Genomic DNA, 21520 nt, shown 5'->3' with positions numbered 1-21520 from the left:
AATTTTCACTCGAACCCTGTAACCCCGACATGTATATATTAGGACAAGTAATACATACATAGATCATAAATAAATATACATATATATATATATATATATATATATATATATGTATATGTACATACGTGGTATAGGATCGTGAATTATTCAGGTGACCGATGCAAGTTTAAAGTTAATAAATTATACAAGGACGGTTAAAACGTGTATACATACATACATGCATGCATGCATGCATATATATGTATATGTATAATACATACGCTTGAGGTACAGCGGACTGCCTTTAAATGGAAATATTTATGACTGCGGGTCGCACGGGTCAGAGGGTGGTTAATCAATTCGAAACCGCGTTAGGATCCGTTCATTTTTGGTACATACATACGTATATAGAGGCCATTGCATGCCCCGGTAGGAACAAACGGCGTATGTTCATGAGCTGCCGAGCATATGTGTTCCACGTGTGTATACCCGGGCGTATATGTTCCATATACCTACGTACGGACGTGACGGAGAAGGCTAGTCCGCGGAGTCTCCCACAAATACATATACATATATATATATATACATATATATATATGTATGTATACTTACGACACGCGTACGTACGTGTTACGTAAATAAATCGTCGAATAACGCGCGGACGTCGGATAAAAGGTGTACCAACCACACGCTACCCTCGGTTGCTTGTAAATACCACACGTGTAATGTCCATACGGGGACAATCTATTGGAAACTTGAAAATCAAACTGCGCACGCGCGAGTTTTCAGCCGTCAAACCTTGTTCCCGGCGGCGATGTGGTCGAAATACGAATTTTCGAGGTTAGAATCTCAAATAATTGAGGTGGTGTCTCGGAAATGTTTGGGAAGCATTTGTTGTCGGGTCGGAAAGTTGATACTTCAGGGAACGATCGGAATTCAATGCTTAGGCTCTTTGAAAATTCAAACGTACACATTTTTCGTACGTTGGCTCGCCTGCATCGCGGACCAATGAGATTAAATTATTTGGCGCATGCGCGGTTGATTTTCAACTTCCAAGAGATTGTCCCGATATATATATATATATTTACGCGTATTATGTACGGTTATTGTTACAATATGTAGTTTACACACGCGTGCACAATTTAAAAAAAAAATATATATATATATATATGGTATACATATACGCAGAGAATGGAAAAATGGTAAAAACAGAAGAGTTTACCTGATTTTCGGAAAATTGTCCGAATTTCGGAGGCGCGAGTGCAAAACCGAGTACCTGGTGTATAAGGTATGAAATATTGTTTCAACTTCTCTTTTTTTTTTTTTTTTTTTTTTTTTATGCAAAACAAAACACGGAGGAGAACCAAAAAAAAAAAAAAAAAAGAAACGTCAGCGACGATTTTTATCCCGCGCCGCATCTCGCGGCTCAGTGCAAATATCGATCGGGCAGGCGTATATATTTTACCTACGGTAGAAAAATCGCGAATATAACCGATTTCTCGCGTTTGCGAGAGAGCTGCACCGGCTGAAAGTTTCGTGCATGTAGAAACGTTAGCGTCTGTTGTCCGTGTACGAGGAATGCCGATTTACGTGCGACCCTCGCTATAGAAGATTTTTTTTTACTATTACTTATTAGGGTGTCCGGTGTTTTAGGGTGTTGACGAATTTTTACAATCACACCCCCACGAATCAATTACACATTGTTCAAAAATAATTGCATAATCTTTTTCAGATTTTTATGCCGACTCTTCTTGTTTAAAATACACGTCTTTCGATCACGTTCTCGGTATATATTTTATTACAAAGGTAACAATGTTGAAAAAAAATTTAAATTTTTTCTCCTCCATCGCATCAAACACTAACATTTCACGGGGTAAAAGCTAAAACGTAAAACTTTTTCTTTTTTGAACAACCCTAATGCATATATACTCACGGTCACCGTATGTAATGTACATATATATGCAGTGTACATACATATATACATGTATATGTATATATACGTATAAGATACAAAAGCTGGTAAAAGTTTTGCTCCGAAAACTGTTGGTCAACACGCTTCTCAGCCCCGAAACTCGCCGTAGGGCAAAAGTAGATGAGAGGGTCGCACAGAGCGGAGTCGAGAAACACGGAATTTATTATCCTCTCCTTTTATATCCGAACATATTATTCTGAAGCCCCGTTTTAGGGTGGGTTTGGTCACCGCTAGCGGTAATACAAGTCCGAAATTTTGTTTTACCAATTTCACAAAATCGCCTATCCGTGTAGATACACGATATAATAATAATAATAATAATAACAACAACAACAACAACAACAACAACAACAACAATAGAGAAAATTTTCAGTTACGAATAACGAAAGTCAAATATAACGATAGTCAATTACGGATGGATGTATAATTCTTGAAATGAAGGATCATGGTTTATTTCAAATTGTCAATATCGTGGTGAAAACATTGGTTTCGATTCTATTCTCGTTATTTATAAGCCGCTGCCATTTTTAGCCATACGATATATTTCAGCTTAGTTTTGTTGAAATTTTGACGAATTAATTATTGTAAGTAATCGCAATGACTGGTAAAGTTCTTTTTTTTTTTTTTTTGTTCTTGTCGATCTTCCCCGATTACAGTTTTTATATCACATTCGTTGAGGAATTTTTTTTGTTTTTTTTTCCTCAACGTTCGCCGAATACCGACCGCAATTTCTTAACTTCCAGCTGGCACGTTAAATATTCAATCAAGTATGAAAGATCGATGTTTTTTTTTTTAAACCCGAATTCTACGCAAACCGTAACGATGCTGCAACTTGATTGTGCAAAATCAAACGAAACACACGGGCAAAATTTTCAAAGTTGTTCAATTTTTCCGATTCAATTTCATGAATGACGAAAATTAACATCACGACGCGACATTTCACGCCTACTATAATATCGCACGTATGAATTCTATAACAATAACGAGATCTGACGATTTCGAAAAAAAATAAATAAAACAAAAATCGTCAACCAAAGTTTCAAAGTAAAGCAAGGAGAAAAAAAAAAAAACGAAAAAATCGTCATGAAAAAAAATCTCCGAACGCGATTTCGCGCCTACCGTTACGCACGATACATGCGTTACATGTATAAATAATAATCTATACCTGGTTATACTACATAAGCGCGAAACGATACGTGGTCGTGAACGGAAGTGTATATTTGCCGTTGACATTTTCCGTTCGATTTCGCCCGTTTAAGCTTTACGACTGGATGAGAAAAAAAAAAAAAAAAGTAGGGATGAAGGGGGGTGGTGAGAGGGGGGAGGGTTGAAATGATCCGGGCAGGAAGGAGCCAGGGTGAAAAAAATATCGTACGTTGTAAGTATAGCGGCACTCACGTGTGTCGTACGAAACGGAGGTCGAGGATGGGGAGGGGGGGGGTGAAAAAAAAGAAGCGAAGCGAGATGAAGAAGCAGAGTAGAAAAGATAAAGAGGGGTTAAATAAAAAAAAAAAAAAAAAATCCACCCGACGTCCACTTTTACGATTGCAACGCGGGGCCCGTACATAGACTTTTAGACCCAAGACTCGCGGGTTGCTTGGATCGGGGATAAGGTGTGTGTTTGTTGCGTGTATACATATGGGGCATTCTACGCCAATTCGACCTGGGTTTTACCCTTGACCTCTCAGATTTTTCCGCAAGAAAAAAAAAAAAAAAACAAAAAACGTTAAAAAAATTCGAAGCGAAAGTAATTTTACTACGAATGGTTGCTGAAACATTTTTACGCGTCGCGTGGGATTTTTGAAAATTTTTTCCCAATTTTTCGGAAACACTTTACCATCTGCAATTTTTTTTTTTTTTTATTGGCAAAATCAAGAAGGAAAAAAAAATGTTGCGAAAAATCTGAAAAAATGTTCAAAAATCCCATGCGAGGTATAAAAATGTTTCAGCAACCATCCACAGTAAAATGACTTTCGCTTCTAATTTTTTCAACGTGTTTTTTCGGAAAAAGCAAGAAGAGAAAATCGGCCCACTCCGGATCCTAATTTGAAAGTTTAGAATTTTTTCAAATTTTTAATTTTGTTCGGTCGATAAGATCGTTTCTAAAAGCTGTAGAAGATTCCGATTGAGTCGAAAAAAAAACAAAAACCGAGTACCTTTCGAAGTGAGAAGAATCGTAGAAAAAATGGCGTGCCAAATCTAAGAGGTCAAGGGCTAAAACCCAGGTCGAATTGGCGTGGAATGCCCCATATACACGTGTGTAGTTACGTTTGACGTAAAGGCAGTCTATACGCTCCGTACGATACGAAGTAAGTACATAATGCGCGTGTCTGCGTGTGTGTATAGATGTAGGTTTATACGTAAAATATAAATCAGAGATCTCATCTTAAGTGCGTCCCTGCATCTAGGGTCCATCTTCGCGGCTCTACGGGTATTACTGGTCCTTCCTCGCCCTTCTCTCCTCTCCTCTCCTCTCCTCTCCCTGCTTAGCGAGTCCGTAAGGCTAATAAATAAATAAAAAAAAAAAACAAAAACAAAAAAAGCAAAAAAAAAAAAGAAACTCATAAGCCACCCTGATAAACTTGTCAACTATATATACGCCAGACCCGCGAGGCTCTGGTGGTAGGTAGTTTGGTATGGTAGGGTTTTTGGGTATATATATATATATACCCTACGATTCATGTAATGAATGAGGGGACGTCGGTTTCGGATGGAGAAGCAAAAAAAAAAAGGAAAAAAAAGGAAAAAAAAAACGGGGGTGAAAGAGAAAGAGAGAGGCAAAAAGCAAAATATCTCGCAAAAGAGGGAGGAGAAAGATAGAGAGAAAAGAAAATACTCCTTGCTCTCTCGCTCTCTCTCTCTCTCTCTCTCTCTTTTTTTTTTTCTCTCTCTCTCACCCGTTCACCTATACGTACATATAGGTACCGACCATTCCCGTCATCTCAAAGTTAATCCATCCACGTTACCTTCCGATTCGTATATAATAAATGTCTGAACCTTTTTTCTGGAATCGTAAGGAAGAACGAAAAAAAAAAAAAAAGAAAAATATATACGAGCCAGAAACACAGTTTTTCCGCGATAATTCTTATCACCGTAAAAAGGGAGTCGACAGTGTCCGGGCAAACTTTCGCAATGATCTGGAAAACGATGGATTGAAAAGTCTGAAACTGTTGGCGGGACTTGGCAGACGAATGAAGGAGTTTTGGAAATGAAATTTCCGAAAGAGAAAAATGATTTTTTTATTTCGATTCAAATGTAAATGTACAAAGTGGTGAAAATATATAATCGTTTATTAAGAAAAAGTAACAAGGAGGAGAATATATATAACGCTTATCGGTAAGACATTGAAAATTGATTAATTTCACGTAGAACCGGAATTTCAAATTGAACGATGCGTTGCAATATTTCACGAGCGTCGATTCGTTGTAAAATTCTTCAACACTGAAATTCTCTTCTATCCAACGGTCGCCATATCATCGCGCGAGTTGATCGGATAGACCGACAGAAACTGAACACAAAGATTCGTTGTAAAGAGAAAGAAAAACTGACTGCCTATCGGTACCGATACTTTTCGTACATCGCCAAAGGCGAAGATAAGTAATGAATAGTAATAAAAAAAAAAAAAAGAATCCAGGCCACGAAATACATACCTAATTCCAATTTCGGTATAAAAAATTAATTGGCAAATATATATTATATTGTGTATACACTTCGTTTCGTATTTTTATTCATCCCCCCGCTTCTGGGGGCATATGTGCATATATATATATATAATTAAGAATTATTTTCTAAGGCGAAGCTAAAAAACTAACCTATCGAATCCATGATCTTGAAAGGACCTGTTTATTGAGGACAAAAATTCTCCCGTTTGAACAAATTTTTTAGCTCAATTTTAAAAGGTGTCGCTGGCCATTGAAATTTCCCATTTAAATAACACGCAACAATTTGTCCAAGCGGGAGAATTTTTTTCTCAGTGAATAGATCCTTTCAAGATCATGGATTCGATAAGTTAGTTTTTTTGGCTCACCCCGATATACATTATATATAATATATGTATACATGTATATTGTATATAAAGCGTTAACGTACCTACATGTATAATTACTGTTTATATACGAACGTATTATACCGTTTTTACGGTAATGACTTAATTAAAAACCATGTCCTCCGCCCCGGTCCGCCAAGACAAAGGCTTTGATAATCGCAACGTCCTTCCTACTACCGACCATTTGCCTCGAGGAACGACGTGGAACGCAACACAACGTAACGCAGCGTATGTACAAGAGTTTCGAATTTCCCCTGGGATACTTGGGAAAGACGGCGAAAGGATATTTCGACGCATACGGACGGCCGAGCTGCGAGAATTGCACGTCGGTACCTTAACGTACGCATACATATAATATACATACTATAGTATCCTAATATCCTAGTCATTTGGTTGTTTGATCACGACGAAGGAAAAAAAATAACTAATTCGAAATCGATTCGTCGACACGGTACTAAAAACGATATAATTTATGCGAAACGTCGCGATGAAAACTGATAATTCGAAAGGAAAATCATCCACGAGTAATGTTCTTTTACGATCGAACGAGGAGAAGAAAACGAAAAAATAAATAAATAAAAGATAATGAAAAATTGGCTGTAAAATGTGAAGTAAAAATCGCTACGCAATTGTACGTTTAACAAAGTATAAAACGGAGAAAATAATACAAGGCGATGGTGTATCGTTCGCTGTTTAATCAACCTTCAGCGAAACGTTATACATAAATATTATACCTACATCCATCATCGCGTCGAGTTTCACCACGCGAAACAGTAATTACGGTATTAGTTTGTAGTAATAAAGAAGCAGACAGGGGTGTAAATAAAGGAATTGAAAGAAAGAAAACGGAGAAAAAGAATTTGAAAAAAAAAAAAATCAAGAATAAACTCACCTCGAACACATTTTTCATTGCCAAATTGTATGATAAAAAGTTTTCAATCGCTGGCTCGCGGCTCTTTTCTGGTTCAACGAAATCTCTCTGTAATCTACTGGTAGACATTTTCAACTATAATATAAGTAAGGATAGAGAGGGAACGAATGGGGGAAAAAAAAAACGTACGAAACTCGATAGGATCGAGTAACAAATCGTAGGTTCGCAAATGGTGAAACATTTAATTGACTCTCTGGTAGATAAAAAAAAAAAGAAAAATAGAAGAAGGGTGGATTGTCTGGGCATTGCCAAGAGAATCCACATCTCTTGTATAAGTCGCTGTCTTTTTGCAACGAGAATACGTGGGACACGTCTACTAAGGGGAATGGAAGATAAGAAAAGAAGAGGTGATAAAAAAAAAAAGGAAAAACTAGAAAAAAAAAAAAAAAAAAAAACAGAGAAAGGAACGGAGAAAAAGGAGCGAGATCCTTAGCAGAGAAGGAGTAGATGTCAGACGTCCTTGGCGAATAGAAAACGTGGGTAGATTCAATCCGATGACCCTTGACATGGTGGCACAATCGGTAAGAGCTCGCCACGTGGAAGACATCGATAATCGTGCGGGATGGTGTCTGTTGATACCCGTGTGAAATAGGGGTGAATATAGAGGAATAAGAAGAAGATGTACCACCATAGGCAGCGACGATTCTGAGCCGTTAAGAGGAACGTCCAAATTTCGATTTTGACAAAAATATTGTATACATCCTTTGGGATTAGATGATTTATGAGGAACGGGATCGAACAAAGTCGTAAAAATCATCGAAAACGATAACAAAATCACACGAACGTGAAAACTCAAGAATTACGATTTGCCTTCTTTAAAATTAAAAAGTTAGGTTACGTGGTGATGAAATGGCGCCGAAAACCATTCTCTGACGTCACGATGACATTTCCCAATAGAACGAGGTTATTATCGCCCGAATCGAGTCGGTGATGCGTGGGCATGGAGGATGGTAAAAACAAGTGACACGAACACGGGAAAAATTAATTTTTTCTATATTACGCTGATATTCACGACTTCGTTGGATCCAATCGCTCGTAAACCATCGAAACCCAAAGAAGAAGCAATCCGCTACGTAGCATCGTTCCATGCAAATACAATCAACGTTTCGTCAAAATCAACTGAAACTTCGTATTAAATGTTCCGCATCGCGTCTTGCGAACGATATTTCAAGACAAGAAACAAGTCGAAGTACAAGATCCTCGGATCCAAGCATAAAGGATCAGCCTCAAGTTCCTCCTCGACGATCCTTTCCTCTGCAGACTTTTCGTTCCATTTTCCGCTTCACCTTCTTGTGTCGTCGAACGTTCTCCTCCGGATAAAGACGAACTTTTCTCCACATCCGCGCGGCTTCGCGGAAGGAGCGAAGAAGTTGTTCACCTCGGACAACCACCACCACCACCGTCATCAAGAGAGCTCCGCATTGTCCCCGTGGAAACAAAAGAGGGGTGAAATACGTATGTATATATAAGCAGTGTATCGTTGTCTCCGAAAGACCGGCAAAGACTCGAGAGGTCGCGGCTGTTCGGATTCTCGAGTGTCTCGGCGTCTGCAAGCACCGGCGGATCCCTCGGGCTCTTCGGTTGGCCACAAGAGGTGGAAGGAACTCCACCAGGAACCAGAAACGCGGTAGCCAATTCAAGTTTGGTCACGTACGGAGTATCCCGGTTCCGGTAGCCGATTTCCCGCTAATCTCTTTGTCTTCGTTTTCGCCACACCCACTTCTTTTTCTTCCTTTTCGCATCGCGACCGAGTATATTTTTTACAACACGTAACATTGTATTCCGCGTGGCCACGCAGCACAGGGTGAAATAAATATCGTGCGCGCAAAATTACTTGCAATTACCACTACCGTATTAATAAAACGTAATTTTGCTTCCGAGAAAAGCTCGACGACCGTAACGTTGGTAAGAAGAAAAAAAATTTCGACGCAACGTTGATACAAACGAACAAACGGATACTTACTGTAATGAAAACCTGATTGGCTATAGAATCAAGCTTAGCGAAACACTCTCAACCGATTTCTTACATATTGTAAAAAAAAAAAAATGTAGTCGTCTCACGATTCTAAACAATCGACAACCTCCTTCACAAATAAAAAAAAGCTCGCAACTGTAGCGTACAAAATTCAACGAATATTTGTCAAGGATCCAAGAATATACATATATACATAAAATATGACATCATTTCTGATCACCTAAAATTTTATCAAACCAGATTCTATGTATCGTAAATCACGTATTCAAACATGTTAAAAATTTTGCATCAGTGGAGAACAATCCATTGAAATTTGTGCGTGCAAACAATCGAACCCGAGTATAACAAGCATCGGAGACTAATTTCCATCGGTGGAGAAATTGAGGTTGTTGGTATTTATATTTTTTGTTTTATTTTATTTTATTATTTTTTTTTCATTTATTTATTTTTCTTTTTTTTCCCCGCGCGGCGTGTATTGAATAATTGGAACCCGGTCAAGTGACATCGAATACCAATCTCGTTTCACACCGCTCGCATCCGTCAACGTTATCAACGTTTTCTGTCAGCGGGGAGAATACATGCACCCGGTCCATATCGACTCAACTATTCGCCCGACCGAAGTTTCGTGCATACGCAGTAAGAACAATACAGAGCTAGAAGCTGATTTGACGCGTGCAGTTACGGGGAGATTTGTGCATCCGGTATGCGAGCGCATAGGTACATAAATACCGCGTGAAACGCATACATGTATTGATCTAAACTGCCGAATCACTTCGAAGATTGGATTAGAAAACGTATAATAGAAATGATAATGAATGAGAAGAAATATAGAGCGAGAGAGAAGAATGAGAAGAGAAAGTTTCAATGCCGAAGAATCCCGTGGAGAAAAGAGATTGGCCTGCGATTCTTTACAACTCCACACACAACCGCCACGTGTGTGTATATACATGTATATGTATATACATATATATACATACATACATATCTATATATATATATGGCATTCCACGCCAGCTCGGTAAACTGTTGTCCCTGACATTTTTCAATTTCACCAAGGATTTTTCCTACTTTAGTACGACCGTTGAGAAAACTTCCGTAAAATATTTTCAGCATTTTTTTTTTTTTTTTATTAATCACTCGTCTTTAACCTGTGATTTTTGCAAACCCGTCTCAAAAACGCCCAAATTGATTTTTATGAAACAAGAGAAAAAACGTTTGGTTTCCAAAATGAAAAATTGTCACGAATATTCAGAGTGGGAGTGGAGTTCGTTTTTTTTTTTTTCCATCTTCACACCCGTTAAAAATCTATCGTAACACATACCGCATCTCCAATTTGAGAAGTGATTTTTTTTTTTTTTTTTTTTTTATCGCTTGCTCCGCTTCCAAAACGTACTCAAGATGTTTATTAAAAAAAATGTAATAACAAATGTTTAACGCGTACGAGACTGGAAAAACAAAAAAGATTCAAAAAAAAAAAAATAGAAGAAATTACTTTGAAAAATGAGGAAAAAAAAAAAAACGAGGTTTCGCTCCGAAACTTGGGTGAAAGTGTTACATTTCGGAAACGAAATGACTGTTTATTTTTTTTTCCCCCCTATCGTTTCATAAAAATCAATTTGGATATTTTTAAAATGGGTTTAAAAAATCGTAGGATGAGAGAAATGGAAAAAAAAAATTCTTTTTCCGAAGCTTTCTCAGGGGTCGTAAAAATGTAGCAAGAAATCATTGTTGAAATTGAACAAATTTCATGGTAAACCGTTAGCGTTAATTTGTAATCTCGATTGATAATTTTGCCATTGCGAATCAAGCCCGCGTCGGTTTTTTAATCCCGTTGTTTATTATTTGCACACCTCCGCGTACGTTCGCCTACGTATTAATGAACAAGTTAGGTATACACAAATAAATAGGTAGGCACGTATTACATGGTTTTGTGTGTACGTATGTATGTATGTATGTATGGATGTGTGTATGCATGGATGGATGTACGTACGTACGACGGGATAACCGAGTTTTGGTGGCCGGATGCCGCGGCTAACGAGGTCGAATCGCTAAGGGTTTCGGGGCTCAAAGGTAGGCAGGTGGAGGTAATATAAGGGGAACAATTTTCGTCCTGCAGGATGAACCATCGAACGCGATGTTACGCACACACACACACACATATATATATATATATATATATATATATATATATATATATATATATATATATACGTTGAACTTAATTAAGTTGTTCCCTCGTATCAAGATACGATTCGCTCCCGTTTCTACGAAAACTTTTAACTTAATCAAAGAGGTCGAGACTTATCGAATTGCTCTAAAATTTATGATCCAATCTAAGTAGGAGGATCCGTCCCCTTATACAACGTTTATTTTTCTACCACCCCCCCCCCCCCCCCCCCCTTTCCCTACCTACGCTGGCAACGTAACCTACATCCCTACTCGTACCTACACCGATATCCGCGTGCGCGTTGGCAGAGGACGTGCGTGTATACATACTGACCGGAAGTACGTATTAAACCGGCGGCAAGTTCCCGCGGAGTTAATTAGAACCGGACCAATAAGGCTTTCAAGTTTTTCTTTCCGGTCATGGACCATCGGGGTAAAACGATGGTCAAAAGTTGAGTGGGTCGAGTTGAAACGACTCGTTTTATTGCGCGTAAAAAATAACCCTACGATCCAGGGTCCAGGGTGAATAAGAGAGAAAATCATGCTGTCGCGTCGGGGTTGATCGTATAATTCAAGCAGGGTGAATTCTCTTCGAATCACTTTCAGCTACGGTCGAATAAAAAAAAGAAAAAAAAAAAAAGAAAAGAAAAATACACGTTTCGTCACTTGGTAAATATTCGCTCAAAAATTAAACAAAAAACTTTGTCCACGCGACTCGAAGCCCGGAAGGAAGGAAGGAAGGGAACCAGTTTGACACAAAGCGTCGTTCTCCAACCTCCCCCACTCCTAGATTACTCTGAAAATTCTTCTTCTTCGAGTTACCCGTTAAAGAGAGCATCAACCGTTACGGGGTTCTTTCTTAATTACTTGTTAATCCATGAGCCGGTGTTGGTTTCTCAGCGCGAAGTCACTCAGCCGAGAATATAAGCCTACAGCTAAGCAATTATGAACCCTTATATACATTATGCAAAGTCCCGGTTGTTGTTCGCCAGTTTCGTTCATCCGTGTTCCCAACTGTAACATCACTTCTTCCCCTGACCATAACTGGAGTAACTTTTCCCAGTTATTGAGGCTCGGGTTTAACTGAAGTAATTTGAGAGAATGACAGGGGGAAAAGAATTCATTCACGCGGATGATCAAGTCTGACAATAGAGACGAGAGTGATTGAAAGGGTGTAATTATCAGGATATCGTCAAGCAATAGTATTATTGCTCGATACGGGTTCCCTAGGGTTGTCCTTAAGAATGTCCATTTTTAAATTCGCCTCCCAAATTAGCTCCACGTGATTTAAAAATGATGACCCAATTTTTTCAGATTTTTATCACAACTCTAACCCGTGCCCCAAAGAGGGTGGATTTCCCCATTCAACCCTTTTCAGGGGCACATCAAATCTACCGAACGGATTTAGATGAAATTTGGTGTAAGGCGGTTTTGCGGGTCGCTGACTACGAATCTGTACTCAAAATTTCAAAATTCAAAGCGGCGGATCCAATATGGTGGACCAAAACCGAAAAAAACTTGATATCGCCATATCGGATCCACCATTTTCAATTTTGTAATTTCGAGTTCAGATCCGTACTCAGCGACCCGAGAAATCCGTCGATAACCAAATTTCATCTGAATCCGTTCGATAGATTTGACATGTCCCTGAAAGGGTTGAGTCGAATCCACCCTCTTTGTAGCACAGGCTAGAATTGAGGTAAAAATCTGAAAGAATTGGGGAATTATTTTTGAATTATGTGGAACCGAATCGAGATTAAAAAATCACCTTTTCAAGGACCACCCTAGTATTTGTACACTTTTAATACCCAATGTCTATATAAACATACATATAACTCAAATCGTATACGTGTGCTGTGCGTGTAATACAATTACAATAAAATTTGTTCGAGTGTGACGAAATTTTACATAGTATATAATGAAAAAGAAAAAGACGAAGAAGAAGAAGAAGAGATGTTGAAATTCAATATCTCGCTTGTTTAAAATACGTGTAAGATATCTCGTACTCTCTGACTTTCTTTTGACTATTGATATTGTGATTTATACAAACGAGTTATACACGGTGCCTGCTCATCTCTCTCTCATCTCTCTTTCTCTCTCTTTCCCTCCTAAATTTCAAAAGTGAACTTTTCGGGGACCACCCTATCCGGTTGACAATAACTAGATAATAGCCAATAGGTGATATTATCGTACCGTGAAATGGTTTCGTCTCCTCGTTTCAAGCGGCAAACTTAAGAGAGTAGAAGCCATTTGTCAAATAGGAGAGAAAGCTGCTCGGATCGTTAAGTGTAGTCAAGTGAGCGGGTCTTTCACCACCTGCAGTGATAGGCGACGTGCGTTCCCTCCTCCATTATATCCACCCCGACACGCCAAGTGGGTTTTGTAATATTCTCTCAAACTGTAACATCCTCGTTCACACCGGGGCCAATTTATCGTCACCCTTTACCACTGTGTAATTCCGAGTTCAAAGACCAGCGAACAATGTCTCGAGCTGCTCCTTTTCGCTTCAAAGATACGCGGGCGCAAAACGCACGAATCGAGGAGAAACCTTTCTTACAATTAATCCGACTACGCGCTCTCAAATATTTTCCCACACATTCTGCGATCTGCGAAATAAAATGAATTTATTCGAAACAATTTCTCACCCTTACAAAAATACCTATGCGAATTTAACGATCTTATTTGCCGTGCAATTTGGGATACGAAGGAATGCGTCAAAATTATCCAACCGCATGGAAAATTATTGCCAAAAGTATATTGCAATTCTTTACATAATTCATTGAATGCAAAACAAACGAGAAAACGAAACAGAGAATAAAGGTTGAAAGATGCGGAACACAAAAACCGTCATTCTGTAGAAGCGTTTCGTGCATTAGCATAATTATCAATTATTTATAAAGAGTGTATAATATAGCAAAGGCCGAGCTGAGAAGAAACTCAAGTATTGGGGTGAAAGTAAAGGGGAATTGGATGAAAAAGAATCTGTCTGTGTGCGTGTGTGTGTGTGTGTGTACATAAATATATATAAATAAGAAAAATATGTAAATGAATGTTGCCTCCACGGTGTTGAAAAGGAAAACAAAAAAAAAAAAAAAAAAAAAAACGATTGTTTATAACCTTTCAAAGAGAAAGATATAAAAACGATAAAGTCGTCTGGTGTAATAAATTTTCATTGTAAATACATACATAGATTATATCAATACATATATACGCAAGCCTTATTGCTTTTCGTGTTCAATCTTTTCTTGTTGTTTTTTTTTTTTTCTCTCTCTCTCTCTCTCTTCTCTTACGTTTCTGTTATCCAAATTTTTGTATATTGCACGAACACGCGGACGAAGGTATAAAATTTTTTTAATATTCAACCGACGCGTCTCCTTTGTGTAAAGTTTGATTCAAATATACATGAATGCCTAATAAAATGGCTTTGCAGGGTTGCCAGGGAGTCAGGGATAAAGAGGCCTCCTCCTCTCGCATAAAAGAGTAATAAATTTCATCTCACACTTTTGGCGAAAACAAAAAAAAATATATATATATGTATATACACACGTATCCCACAACAGCCGAAGACTCAAGGATGAAAAACTTTTAAAACCAAATACCGATATGTAATATATACGCTCGAGTGAGGGAAAGAACGATAGTTAGAAAAGTAGAACGAAAAGGAAAACAGCTTTTTCAAGCCCATTCGTCGCCGTTGTTTATTATTCACGCTCGTTACGAATCCTCAACTTTGCCAATCGCGAATATCATCCACCTGCCCTGCGCCCCACCTATAATTGCCTAATTATTACGCGGGAACGAGCGGCACCATGCCGTGCCAATTAGTCCCACACAGTCGGTCGAATGGCGAGAGGGTTGAACCACCCTCAAAATATACCCCTGACGTTGCACCCTCTTCGATCCGCGTTATCCTGCACTGAGAGAAATTTTCAATTCCGATTACCGCTCAGTCTGCAACTATTTTCATTTTTTTTACCACAATCGACAAAATATAGTTCTAGGTAGAAAATGAAAATTAGTTTTCCATGTTTTACTCAATTTTTCTAGTCGTTGTTCATTTGTTTGTTTCTCGCTCTTGCGTGTTTCGCAGGTCGTCGAGTACCGTACAGCATGGCGCCGGAATGGAGAGCATTGTGGTACAGTAATTTGGACGAGTTGCAAAGGGTCAACGACGCCAACGACAACAACACGATATCAAACGTGACCGTTCAGCTTGGCGGAAACGCCTTCCTTCACTGCAAGGTCAGAAATCTTGCTGAACGTACGGTTTCCGGAGCTGAGGTTTGTTTCTTAATCGCAACGTTTTTACATTTATAATCGTAATTTAACGAATAGATATCGTCGATATTTATACTTGAGTATAGGTGTAACATATAGCGGGTTTCCAAGTTGAGAATTTTTAAAACTTCCGAAAACGCCTAATTCTCAATTATTTCGTCGCGAAACTTCGAGTAAGGAAATCAAACTTTGTAGAAACAACAAAGTTTCGAATAGTCGGAAAGACGACGGCTTAAAGTTCCGAAAAGTCAAGTTCCGAATCTAGGATTCCGGACGTAAAAATATCGAAAATCCAAAACAAAGAAAGATCAAATTATTGGTGAAATTTCACCAAGCCAATAAATTCTGATGTTTCAAATTTAAAAATATTCTCATTTTCGCACTTTTCGACATTTTGTCCTTTCGGACCTTTTCAAATTCAAAATTTCAACCCCGTCCCGTATAACATAATTACATTAGGCTCTACAATTTCTTTTCCCTGTAACTTTTTGCTTCATATCTTTAAACCGTTTTTCATTCTCCTTTTACTTCTTGAATTGCACACGTCATTTCTCATATTTCTTCACTGCTAGTGCAGGGCAAACACTCCCGGAAGATATTACACATTGCCCGAAACGATTTCCAGTTTTTTTTTTTTATTTTTCTTATTCTTTCCATACGAATAGTCGAGTGCGAATGAAATTTCAGTTGTTATATATCACGATTATAAAACCGGGCTTCTAACAATATCACTTGTAAAGTCAATTGAATTAAATTTGAATCGGTATAATAGTAATAATAACAGTAACATATCATCTAAAAATTACAATATTGGGTCAAAATCAAAAATCAAAAACAAAAAACAAAAAAAAAAAAAAAAAAAAAAACGAAAGGCAACTTTCACGCAACATGTAACAGAATAAATAATATTTTCGTTGGTTTTAAATGAAATTGATGCTGCTATTGCGGTTTGAGGAAAATATGTACGTATGTATGTGGTGGAGAAGAGGCGTAGAGAAAACAAAAAAAAAAAAAAATAAATAAATAAAAGAATAAGTAAAAATCTGAATATGTACCAACGAAAAATTCACGCTTCTCACATGCATTAATTATGCATACACACATACGCATACGTGACACACGTGAGCATAGAAAATAAACATCCAACGAGAAGAGAAGAAACCATTTGAAACGAAAACCGTCGTTCGTCCCGCTTGCCGGCAATAAATTTCAGCATAAAAATCCCTATTTCTCTTGCCAAATAGTAAATATCCTGCAGCAGGACGACTCGGTTCATTCTTGTACGTTATACGTAACGTGAATATGTATACCTACACAGATTGTGTACGAAAATAAACGCGTATGTGCATAAATGCGAAACAGAGGGAGGAGACATAGGAGCCAAAATTTGATAAACAAAATATATATATATATATATATATATATATATACAATTTAATGAAGAAGAATAAATAAAAAAAAAAGAAAAGGAAAACAAATCAAAAGTTTAACAGATTTATCGTCGTAGAGATACTGAAATACGTAGATGAAATTTCTCTTACCCGTTACAATTAAACAATTAACCAAACTTCGTGAAATTTTTTTTTTTTTTTCTCCGTCATTGATTAAAAACGTAACTGTATCGGTACGTATACTAAAGTTTGATCGTTTCCGATCAGAATAATGTGTTTGTTGAAATACATGCCGACATAAATTTTTTTAATATTAGAAAAATTGAAGTTTTATGTTTTTTTTTTTTTTCTTAATTATGACGAATCTTTGTCCTCTTATTTTTCAACAAACACATCAATCTAATCGGAACCGGTCAAACTAATATACGCACCAATACGGCTGAGCTTTTAATCGACGAAGAAGAACAAAAGAAAAAAAAAAAAAAAAACAAGAAAAAACCGTGTCTGAATTTCATGAAATTTTGATAAAATTGAAATTACAAGTGCAGACGTTATTGCAACGGCACATGTTTGGGATGGGATCGTTATCTCACAGCTTTAGGATTGTGTGAAATTAAGTGAAATCTAATTTACTCAAAGTCAGCAATGTAAATTTATCTACAATCAGCATTTTACGGTATGAAATTTGGGTTAGCTAGAACGATGATGCTGAGAAGGGAATATCGTGTATATATACATACACGTACATTCAATATATATATATATATATATATATATAAAACGGACGAAAAGCCCCACGGGGAATGATATCCGTGGAATCGGTGAGTTTAATTCCGTGGGAGATCGGAATCAAGTGAATTAATAAACTTGCAGGGCTTGTGTGTGTGTGCAAAGCTTGAAAGCCGGGAATTGGAATGAAATAACCTCGTGACAATCACTCCACAGCTTTCGTATCGTAAAAGCTCGTTTTTTTACGGTGTGAGGAAGTTCGAATCAATATTAAAGAAATGTATTAATTAATCGTGACAAATATTTACAGATATCGTGGATCCGCCGACGAGACTGGCACATATTGACCAGCTCTATGTTTACTTACACAAACGACGAACGTTTCCAAGTGTTGCATCCCGAGGGTTCCGACGATTGGACGCTGCAGATAAAATACGTACAAAAACGGGACAACGGCACCTACGAATGCCAGGTGAGTGAGCAAACGGTGATTTCCGAGTGGCTGTGTCTCACAATTATTTCGTAATTCGTAAATTAGGGCCAGGATAATATATGTCTGCACGTTAAAAATTACAACATATGTACGTGTAACATAGACCAAGATGTGAAGAATAGAAACTGCATTTTTTTGCACCAAACATCATACTTTATGTAAAAAAAAAAAAAAAAAAAAAAAAAAAAAAAAAAAAAAAAAAAAAAAAAAAAAAAAAAAAAAAAAAACCAAACGACGAATGAAAATTATTGAAATGAGAAAATATGTATTTGCATATCAATCCTGATCCTATATATGTACATAATGTATAATATTACACGCGAGTGACGTAATAATCGATATTAGTCCCGAAAGATAATTGATGAATATTATGACAAGCATAATGTGTTAAAGAAAATTGGCTTCATTGAATTGATCGATCGATTTCCGTTAGCCTCGTTGAATATATATGTATATATAATATATATATGTGAGTGTAAATACGAGTAAAATACAATAGGTTTAGGTGCACATGCGTATACTTTATACGAAACAAAAATGAGGAAAGAAAAGAAGTGGAAAGATAGAAGAAAAAAAAACGACCAGACAACGGGAGAGGAAAAGGAAAAGTAAGGGGGAAACAAAAAAAAAAAAATCCAAAGACAAGCTGTAGTGGAGTGAAAAATTCAAATACTTCCGAGCGAGGAAAAGAGAAACAAGGGGGAAAAAAAAGGACGAAAGTATCGAAAGAATGGAAGAAAGGCAGAGAGAGAGAGAGAGAGAGAAAGAGAAAAACAAAACATAATAAAACAAAGAAAAAAAAAAAAAACGAAATACCCAACAACAGAAGCGATAAAAGACGGGGAAAACTTTTCAATCGATGGTGTCACGATAATTTATTATACCGTGTACAACGCGTCGCGATACATGCGTACGATATATCCATACCTGTATTACGTTATATTATGTACAAATATATATTTACGTAGCCTTTCGACAATCCAAATTTGTGCGCGTGTGTGTGTGTCAAGGTACAACGAAGCGTTGTTTCGCGTCGGAGAGATAGATTTTTATCAGCGCCAAGGGAGAAGATTGTCGCGGAGAGAAGAAGATTGTCGTCGTTGCGAGTGTTTGTCTCTTTGTGCTTCCCCCGCCCCCCCCCCCCTCCCTAAAAATTTTTTAATTTTTTTTTTTTTTTTTTTTTTATTTCTCTTCTGCGGGCGAGAGAATAGTAGAAACAACTCGAAAGTTGAAAAAGCGAAGCACCGCGGACGTTCTTGGTAAAAAGAAATAGATGTACGAGAAGAAGGGGGTGAAAGATGTGGAAAAAAAAACAAATAGAAGAAGAAGAAGAAGAAGAAGATACACTGTTAGATAAGGGGATGAAAAGGAAAGCGATACAAAGGACGGTAAACCGTCGTTGTTCTTTTTTTTTTTTTTTCCGTCGGACAAAAGTGGAGGATAGAAGCGAGACAACGACGTGAAAAATAAAAAATAAAAAAATAAAGACAAATGAAAGAAAAAAATAAATAAATAAACAGGACGGACGAAAGAGAGAGAGGGAGAGAAAGAGAGATAGGGAAAAATGAAGGCAGGGAAAAAATGTATGTATGAATATTACGCCTCGCAACAGCAGCTACTTCCGGTCTCAATGGCCCACGAAAAAAACTCTCTCCCTATTTCTTCGTCTCTCCGCCCTTTTTCCCCTTTCGCACTTGAATTCGCCCTGCTGCATTATACACATATACATATATGTATATACACACACACACACACACACATATACATGTACGCATATACGGTATTAATATAAACGATTGATGCCTACATCTGCGACAACAGCCGACTTTCTCTGCACCCTCTTTCATCCCCTTCGCGTTCCTATTTTTTCTTATTCCCCCCGTCGCTATGTCATTTCCGCTAATTGAAAAATATGTGAAAGATATGACGCGTTGTATTACGCCGTTCATTTATCAGGAACAAATTACCGCGGCGATTTTAAATCGGTTATTGCTGTCGGCAACAGGAAATTATCGGAAATGGAAACCCGATCGGTGTTTATTGTTTGTTTTATTTTTTATTTTTTTTTTTTTTTCCTTCCTCATCAATATTCGGAGAGGTGGAACATCCAATTCGATTAAAACAAAGTACGGACCGTGTTACATTTTTCAGCGATTGTCAGTTTTTTATAGTATTTTTTTTTTTTTTTCAACGCAACAATAAATCGAATATACGTATAACATATATTATATACATATATATAAAATTACAAAAACGAGCGACTGACATTTGTTGACGAAATATTGTAAATTTCCAAACATTTGGATATATTCAGCTGCGTGAATAAACCTCCCGACATTACAGCATTAATTCCCGAATTCTTGCATGACCCGGTATTCAGAAATACACTTGTAATAAACACACGTTATTTACGGTCAATACTTATACTTTACTTTGAAAAAAAAAATAACTGCAACGCTTAACGTGTATAATAAAGTGCACGACATTAAGTCTGTCAATTAAGACATTCCGTCAGATTCTTTCTTCCTTTAAGAGCAAACAATATCACGGATATATTTCCGTCCCACCTACCAATACAGTAGTAGGTACGTACTTTTTAACGCAATATACACATATTGGTGTATATTTATTTATATCTGACCTCGTCGGGACGGAAGGGCGGTAAACTAAACAAATACACCGAATGGAAAAAGCTTCCTTTGCAGTTTTCAGCCGGTTGATTGCCGCATCTCTTTTATATATATATATATATATATATATATATTTATATCTATGTGTGCGTGTGTGTGTGTGTAGCTACACTCGCTACTCTGGCAATCCAGTTTCCCTCCAACCCAGCGGAAAGGCTGGGGCGCTGAATTGCCGCGTAGTTTCGAATCAATAAAACGTAACTGTTTAGTGTTTATGTGCCTGAGTAATGAAAATAAAAATATCAGCCAGTTCGACGTAATTCCTAAGTACGTATAATATAATTCTCTCTCTCTCTCTCTCTCTCTCTCTTTTTCTCTTCGTCTCTGTATCACCTTCTCTTTCTCAGCTCTTACAAATATAATACCTATATACCAATTTTCTTCATCATCCCGTTTCCAAGTAAACGCCACATCACGTTTGGTTGCCTACCAACGAGGAGAAAAAATATCGGTAGTACAGACGTACCGAGTTATCGATAGTTATCTCGTTTAAAGTCCTCGCGACTGATCTGTAACTGTCCCGTGTTGTCATGTTGTGTAAAATTGGCCCATCGGTTGTTTCGCTGTTTATAACCTGTGCTGAGGGTTTCAGCTATCGCATTCCGGAGTCACGTTGAAATTATTATACGCCTTGAATCAAGCGATAACGGAGGACTCGGTACGTCTGCTTTACCGATATTCGTTCCCCTGAATGATAGGCAACCCAAGACACCGAAGCGTTTGTTTGAGAAAACGTTCTGTACATAGGCGTGCGCAGTCAGGGTGAAAATTGGTTCCTATGTACAATAAAGTGCAGGCTACCCAACGACTAAATTGAGGTGTAAGATTGATAAACAAGGATTTGATGGCCCCAATTTACCCTAATAGAAAC

General features: G+C 37.6%; 1 protein-coding gene across 2 annotated transcripts in view; it reads left to right on the top strand.

The window, feature by feature from the left end:
* Window positions 1-21520, top strand: part of LOC124186435 (hemicentin-2-like) — a 264379-nt gene that overhangs the window by 91382 nt on the left and 151477 nt on the right. For both annotated transcript variants that reach the window (XM_046578168.1, XM_046578169.1), the window contains exons 3-4: window positions 15159-15349; window positions 17777-17938. In XM_046578168.1, coding sequence (XP_046434124.1) covers window positions 15159-15349; window positions 17777-17938 — 353 coding nt within the window. The remainder of the gene's footprint in view (window positions 1-15158; window positions 15350-17776; window positions 17939-21520) is intronic.

This window comes from Neodiprion fabricii, chromosome 7 (assembly GCF_021155785.1).
Source record: "Neodiprion fabricii isolate iyNeoFabr1 chromosome 7, iyNeoFabr1.1, whole genome shotgun sequence".
In the NCBI taxonomy this organism is placed as follows: Eukaryota; Metazoa; Arthropoda; class Insecta; order Hymenoptera; family Diprionidae; genus Neodiprion; species Neodiprion fabricii.
This window is presented reverse-complemented; position numbering and strand designations above follow the sequence as displayed.